This window comes from Equus asinus, chromosome 3 (genome assembly GCF_041296235.1).
Source record: "Equus asinus isolate D_3611 breed Donkey chromosome 3, EquAss-T2T_v2, whole genome shotgun sequence".
Classification (NCBI taxonomy): Eukaryota; Metazoa; Chordata; class Mammalia; order Perissodactyla; family Equidae; genus Equus; species Equus asinus.
The window spans coordinates 92,016,502-92,024,715 of NC_091792.1; the positions used below are offsets into that span (position 1 = coordinate 92,016,502).

The window sequence follows — 8,214 nt, forward strand, 5'->3', positions numbered from 1 at the left end:
AGGATACGGGGACCTCTTCACATTCTGATGGGTGAGAAACGTCTGGCCTGGAGCCAACTATGCCCCATGTTTAACAGAGCTGATAGGGTAAGAATTGTTAAGGATAAAGTTCACAGCCAAAATGGCAGCATTCTTCAAAATCAACCTTTGTCTTCTCCCACAATTGTCCCAGTTGTGGAGGAAGCGCCTTTCCAGCATTCCAGGTACTCATGTTCAGTACATAGGCTGTTAAGGAGAATGTGGGATGAGAACGACCACTGGACAACTTCCCAACTTCCTTCATGTTTAAGAGGTTTAATGCAAGAGCCCAAAGTCGGAGCATATCGCCTAAACAATGTATTTCCCTGCACAATCATGCTTACTGATATGAATATAGGGGAACTCCGAGATAGATAATCAAAAACACAAAAGATGTTCCAAACATAAATAATTGACTTTGAAAAAAATGCCATTTTTACAACTATTTTATCCAAATGCTTCCAAACCCTTTTAATTTTGCTTAACCTCCAAGCCATTCCATCTCCACCTTTTTGTTTTGGAAAATATAAAAAATACCATGAAGAGAGAATGCTATAATGAACTACTAAGTATCTGTTACCCGGCTTCAAACAATTATCAACTCATTGCCAACACTGATTCATCTCAACCTTCACCCATTCCTCCCCAATTATTTTGAAACTAATCCCAGCTATCGTATTATTTCATCTGTAAGTATTTCAGTTCCATGGTAAAAAGATTCAGTGTGGAATTCTGCCTCACAGTAACTTTGTCCCATCGGAAATACACTAAACTCCAATGACTTATTGATCATGACATGGTGCAGTGTGCAGTGTAGGAGTGAGATTTGTGTTCAAATGAAGGCTCAGCCACCTACGGGCTGTTGAGATCTTACTTACCACCATGAGCCTCCATTTACTCATCTGAAAGTGGGATAAGAGTACTTTTTTGTGGGGTTGCTCTAGGAATTAGAAATATGTGTCAAGCTCTTGGAGTGGTTGGAAGAGTCCCATCTATAGCTTCAGAAACCATCTAAACTTGTAAAATGTCCTTCTTCTGAAGCCCAGTTGGGCCAGATTTCAGAATGGCGTAAAGACCCAGTCCAAATGGACTTTCAGTTCATTGTGAATAGCCTGACCAAATTCACAGTGCATTTATATCATAAGAGAATCCTGTTTTTGTGCTCAGACACACGTGGGCCTTGTTTAAGACAAATACAATCCTTCCTAATATTCATCTGAATTGCAGAGGCACCTTTAGCGAGGGAAGTGACTTTCTTCTACGATCTATAGAATAGTCAGTTGCTATCTTATATGATATTGACTCCTGAATCTTGAATTCTTAACCCTCTCTGAGGTGCAGACAAGTATATACCACAGCTAAGAGCTGGTTCCACCTGCATATTCCACAGACAGCTCACACTCACATGCTCAAAACTGATCTATCTTTTTATTTCTCTAGAAACCTATCTGTTTTGTTTGGGTTAATTTTACCAAGCCAGAAATATGGATTTCATCCTAGAATAGGCGCTCCTCTTAACCTTCACATGAAGTTGGTCCACAGTCTCTCTTCCATCGAGCTTCTTTCCATCCCAGCTCACAGGCCTCAGCTGCGGCCTTCGTCACCCCTCCCTCTCTGGGTCTGCCCTCTCCTGACCTAGTCTCCCAGCAACCAGCACTCTCCACCTCACCCCATTCTCTACATTCTTGCTAGAATCATCTTCAGATTGACATTTGATCACATCAGCCCCCACTGGCTCTAACTGCCTATAGGAAAAAGACCAACGGGCTACAGGCTTGCTTGGTCTTACTTCTGCTATTTTTCCCTCCTGGAATTCCCCCTCATCCTTCAAAATGTAACTCAACTTTCACTTCCTCTAACCTCCCCAGGTAGAGCTGGGTTTCTTTTCTTTGGGTCCCTCCCATACCTGGGACCTGGCATTGCAATTATTTACCTACACCTGTTTTCCCTACAAAACTCTGGGTTCCTTGTGAGCCAGGACCTCGTATTAATCGTCGCCACATCCCTCGTACCCACCCTAAAGGAGATTCTCGATAAATGTCTGCTGACTGCATGAATTCTGTTACTAGCATAACCTTATCACACACCCCAGAGGAGCAACCCTCCCTCTAAAAACTCCCCACATATACAACATAAAAAATCTCATCTGTTCAAATTTATAGGACAAACAAAGAAGGAAAAGGAGGAAGTGATGGGATGACGTTTAGATTAAAAATAAGCAGAAAGTCACAACAGCCAAAAGGTGGAAACCCAAGTGTTCATCAACTAATGGATGGATAAACAAAATGTGGTATATACATACAATGAAAAATGTTCAGATATCAAAAGGAATGAAGTTCAGATACATCCTACAACATGGATGAACCTTGAAAATAAGTGAAATGAGCCAGACACAAAAGGACAAATTCTGTATGATTCCACTCATACGAAGTACCTAGAATGGGGAAATTCATAGAGTCGGAAAGTAGAATAGAGGTTGCGGGGGATGGGGAGTTATTGTTTAATGGGTAGAGTTTCCATTTGGGATGATTCTGCAAATGGACAGCGATGATACAACATAGTGAATGGGAGGGGAGGTGTCTGTTTGTTACAGCAGCTTAGTCGACCCTGAACAATACAGCTAGTACTTTACGATTTCTCCAGGAAAAAACCAAAACAAAACATCCTAAGCATACATGTCTAAAATAACAGAAAATGACTTTAACAAGTTGATACATCAGAAAAACACATTCAACTTTGGAAATTCAGAAGATTTGATAATTCACTTAGAGTGTCACATTTTGTCTTTGCACTACTGTGGGTGGAACCTAGAAGAGTAAAGGAGATTGTTGTGGATACCTTGAAGTTTGGGGTGGCCTTTAAATCTTTCAGCCACCCTTCACTTCCTTCAGTCCAGGCCTTCATCACCTCTTCACTGGCTGCCTCCTACCTGGTCCTCTGCTTCCCTGTCTCCCTCTGCGAGTTCTCCTGCACGGCATGCTGCCGGACTCAAATCCCCTTTCAGCATGTTCTGTTCCTGCTCAAAAGCTTTCAACTGCTTCCTAACATTTAGGGATGAATTCTTAATTCCTTGGTTAGACACAATGCTTCCCACAACCAGGTCTCAAACATTTCTCCTTTACTGTCTTACTTCTGCTTCTAAGATTGATCTATCTACTGTCCAAGGAGCAAAAATGACCATTTGTTGTCCATCTTGCGTTCATGTCATTAAACAACCCAGACCATGTTGTGGAGCTGGAAGGGACCTCGGAGTTTGGGTTTAACTCTTCCACTTTATAAACAAGGAACTGAGAAGCCCAGGAAGTTCGAGCGGGTTGTAAAAAGTCACAAAGGCGGGAGACCTTCAGGGGAGCTCCCGACCATCGAAGCTTCCGTAATCTCCCCTACCATTAGAAATTGCCCGTTACTTTCCGTTCTGATCCTAGGGCACAGCTTACATAATGCATATAGGATTTTATCATTGGTATCCCAGAATGGAAAAAAAAATCACAACTCGTTCATGGTTATTTATTTACTTTTCTGGGTTTCTGTCCATAGGATAATGTTGATGGGCTACTTATTTATTTATGTTTGGTAGCACTTAGAGCAGTGCTATTTTCACAATAGGTGCTAATTATTTAACAAACGTCACTTATTTAACCAGTGACAAGAATTTCAATTTCTTCATAAAAGTAGCAAAATGAAATTTATTCTAAAATTTTATATAATTAAGATTTCCTGAATATACTCTCCTACTAATTAGACCATTGATAAGGTTTGACTAGAAGTTTTACTAGGAGCTTATTCATTGTAAATTTCCTGATATTTTTCTTTAAAAGAAATAAATCTGTATATGCACTCATTCCATTATTGAGTTTATTCAAAGGTTAAATGTGTTATCAAATGCTCAAAATGAGTTAAAAGGATCATGACTTACCATTATTTATTAACTTAAACTTCTCTCTCACTTCAGTGAATATTTTAAAAAGCTCAGTTAAAACAATGCAAAATAATACATCATTTGTTTTAACACACTTTTGAAACTTAAAAAGTATTAGTGTTTTACTCATCTATTCAGACAGATTATTTAAAGGATCTTTTGTTCCCCATAATGCCCTCAAATTAACTAGCATAGGCACTTATGTAAAAGAAGTGCCCAAATGTATACTTTTAGAATTTATGATTTAATTTATATTTATGACGCATCACAACACAGCAGAGACTTGCTATGCATTTTGTGTCTCACCTCATTTAATTCTCCTAAGGCAAGAACTAAGTATTATGATTATCTCTCTTTTTAAAAAAATGCAAAAATTGAGGATCAGAGTGTTAAGCAATTTGCTCAAGGTCATACAGCCAATGTGTTATGGAACTGGGATTTCGGTACAAGACTGACTTGGTCTTAATCTCTTTGCTATAAAAACACCTGGATGGTGTCTTATGCAAGATTTTCAAGAACTGCGAATGGAAACTCTTAAAAGTGGAGATTAAAATAATTTGGATGGTAAGAGCAAATGCAACTCTTTTCCAAGGATGCCTCTGACAAAACTCTGCAAAAACTGGATCCCATCTGCTCTCGGAAAATTTGTGTCCTCTTAATGGGCACTGGCAAATTTGAAAATTCCTTTCCTGTCTTTTGGAGAGCTGGGTGCACTGAACTCTGACACATTAACACACAGCTGGTATCTGGTGACGTCACTGTTTTGCTGGAATTTCAGAGAACATTAATTTAGTTATTTAAAAACATACTTCCAAGTTTTTTAAACAATGTAAACGTTTCTTTGCAACTATTTTAGAAAAATGTCTAGAATTAGAAATGGTCAAATAACTGTTTTCATAGACATTATTTTATTCTATTCGTGGCGTTCTCAACGGCTCCCTCTCCCCAAAACAACCATGCACATCACCAAAACAACATCAATGACAACCCAATGACACTTCCCACAACTTGGACAACACTGTACTGTGACCCTTTCCAGAACGGGATGAGGGGCGATAGGGCATTCAGACCAGAAGACCACCATGGGTATTAGCAGAGAATTTTCGTTTTGATTTAGTGAAATTAGCAAATAATGCAGTTGCAACCACCATTAGCTATATTAGAATATTCATGTTTTTCCCCATAAGAAAAAAAATCTCCAGATGGACCCTTTCACTCGAATACAGCTTTCACTTATTTCCAGAAGTAAAAATACGCTGACATATCTTCTTTTAGAAGAAGGAGGTATGCAATAAATTTGCACCAACACGGGCGCAGTGGAATTCCGCGATGGGTACCGGAAATCGAGCGGAATGAGCAGAGGTGGGGAACGCGCTTCCAAGAGAGGCGGGGACGCGAGGGGGATGCGAGGTGGAGCCCCGGAAGGCTGCCCGCAGCGGCCGATGGCTCCGGCCGGCGCCCGCAGCTCTGGTTTGTGCATCAGCCGCTGCGGGTCGCGCTCTTACCTCGCAGCCCGCGAACCAGCCTCTCGGCCCAGGCCACTCGGGGCGGCTGCCCGTCCAGGGGGAGGTGGCGATGCAGCGGGTCCCCGCCGCCGGCCGGGCTGGGGCTCGGCGGGCCCTGGTCCTCTCGCCGGTGCCGCCTCCCGCTCGGATGGCCGGCGCCGTGGTAGCCCCCCAGCCCCCGGCCCCGGGCGCCCGCGGAGCTCACGGCCGAGGAGGCGGCCGACCTCCGGCTGCCCGGGCGCCACTCCACGTCCATCTCCACCACCATTCCCCCTTCCTCCCCTTCCACCTCCTCTTCCTCCTCGTCCTCCTCGGCCTCGAAGCCCGGGTTGTCGCGGCTCCACGCCTGCCGCGAGCACGACGAGAGCGGAGGCGAGGGGGAGGCCGAGGCTCCGGCCGGGGGGTCCCGCGCGGCCGCCTGCCGGATCCGCTCCATCTCGATCTCCAGGCCCCTCTGCTCGCGGAGGCCGCCCGCCATCAGCCGGCCCGGGCCCGCCGCTCGGGGCGCCGGCGGCCGCTTCGCGTCCCCGGGCTGCTGCGGCTGCACGCGGCTCGAGTGCACCATCGCGCTCAGCGGCGGCCGGCGCGCCTCCGCCCCGCGCCGCGCTCGGCGCCGCCCGCCGCGGGAGCCATGTTCCTTCCTCCCGGGCCCGCCGCCCGCCTCTTGCCGCTCCCCGCTCCCCGCCCCCGGCCTCCCCGCCGTCCCGCTCCCTCGCCCGCCCCCTCGGCCCGCCTCCCCCGCGGCCGCGCGCGCACGGGGAGGCGCGAGGAAGCCGCCCCCGGGCCGCGCTCCAGCGGGAGCCGGGCCGCGCGCGCCCGCATTCCAGCCGCGGGGCTGGGCTGGGGCGGGGAGGGGTCGCCGACCCGCCGCCCGCCTGCGGGGAAGGGCTCCTGGAACTGTCACTGCCTGCGCGACCCTGAGATCATGCTTGGCTCCCTGGTAACCGCAGCCACTTCTGCCTCCATTTACCAAAGTGCAGAGAAAGAGAGGAAACTCTTTTGTGGGATGGTGTGAATTAGCGAAATCCAGCCTGAGTTGGTCTCCAGCAGGGGCAGAGGAATCTGTCCTTCATTTGAAACTACCAACAAACTACTAACGCTTACTTCTTGGCCTTTGGCGGCCCTCATGTCCCCGATTCTGCTGCTTTTTGGCTGGTTTCTTCAGCCTTTGGTTGGCTCCTCTCTCCACACATTGTGGGGACCCCAAAGATGCAGGCTTGGGACTCTCAGATCGCTGGTGCTCCCAGCGAGAGCTCATTCTCCACCCCGCTATCCTCCCAGCGCCCACCCTTCGGGGCCAGCACTGGCCTCTGAGTAACAGAATTCTGCGTGAGGCTCCAGGTCCGGAAGGTTATTCGCAGTCCACGGAGCATTCTAACTCGACGCTCTGCAGTTGTCTCAAATTTAACCTCTCCCAAACTAAATTTATTATCTTCTCCCATCCTCTTTTAAGTCTGCTTCAGCTCCTGGAGTCCCCGCTGAGATTTGAGACATCACTGTCCTCCTCACTTTCCCAAGCTTCACTTCTTCATAACAGCCTCATCTGTCTACCCTTCTCCTGCATCTCATCGTCCCCAAATCTTGTTACTTCTGCCGCATAAATGTCTCTCTGAAAGGACCTCTGGTTCTCCTTCCCGTTGTCAGTGATTTAATTCAGGACCCTCATCTTATGTCTTGTATTATTCTGCATTGGGACTAAGGATGCGTCACTTCGCCTCTATTCTCCACTTCAGGGTCCCCATTGTTTCCAAGTTATATTCCAGAACCAAAGCTGCTCACGTCACATTGATGCTTAGACACCTCTGGGGGCTTCCGACAGCTTCAAGGATAGAATTTAATTTCTGTGGTTGAGTTTAGTAAATTTTTAGAATCTGCCCCTGTGTTAATATGCTGGGGCTGCCATAACAAAGGCACAGACCGGGTGGCTTAAACATCAGAAATTGAGAGGCTGAAACTCTGAGATCAAGGCGTCGGCAGGGCTGGTTTCTTCTAAGGTCTCTTTCCTTGGCTTGTGCATGGGGGTCTGCCTCAGTGTCTTCACACGGTCTTCTCTCTGCATGTGTCTGCATCCTAATTTTCTCTTCTTATGAGGACACCAGTCGTCTTGGATGAGGGCCCACTCAACGGCCTCATTTTAACTTAATTATCTTTGTAAAGACCCTATCTCCAAATACAATCACAGTCTGAGGTATTGCAGGTTAGGCCTTCAATGTGTAAATTCTTGAGGAGGGCGCAATTTGGCCCATAACAGCTTCCCATCTACTTTTCTAGCATGGTTTCCCATCCTACACATCCACGTGCAGCATCCCTTGTTGGTTCCCTGTTCACTTAGAACACGCTGCTTGTATTTAGGTAATCATGGCTACCTATTACGTGATCCTGAAGTTGGTCTAGTTAGGTATCCATGTCTTTCACTAACTGTGAGCTTCTCAAAGGCAGGGCTGGTGGGACTGGAGCACAGGCATGTCACACTGTCCATCAGTTCATTCTGAAGACATTGCCTGTGCCCTGAATGAGGAGCTGGGCCTGTAGAGCAGAGCATGACAGATTCCATCTGAAATCCCAGACCTAGAAGAATCTTTGATTGTCTTTGAGTCAGATTTAGTCTTTGACCTGTGCCTGCCACTTCCTAACTGTGTGACCTTGGGCAGGTCACTTTACTTCCTTGCACCTGTAAAAATGGAAATAGAGTGTTCACCTCATAGGGTTGTTGTGTGAGGATTAAGTAAATGAATACATGTAAGGCATGTGGAACACCATCTGGCACATGGT

At 46.5% G+C, this 8,214-nt stretch overlaps 1 protein-coding gene across 1 annotated transcript in view; it reads right to left on the reverse strand.

Moving 5' to 3' along the window:
- The window catches only part of PKD2 (polycystin 2, transient receptor potential cation channel), a 54,103-nt gene extending 47,982 nt beyond the window's left edge, over nt 1-6,121 (reverse strand). Inside the window, exon 1 of the mRNA XM_014842427.3 lies at nt 5,443-6,121. Within this exon, the coding sequence (XP_014697913.3) occupies nt 5,443-6,007 (565 nt within the window). The 5' untranslated portion in view covers nt 6,008-6,121. The remainder of the gene's footprint in view (nt 1-5,442) is intronic.
- Nucleotides 6,122-8,214: the final 2,093 nt, after the last annotated feature.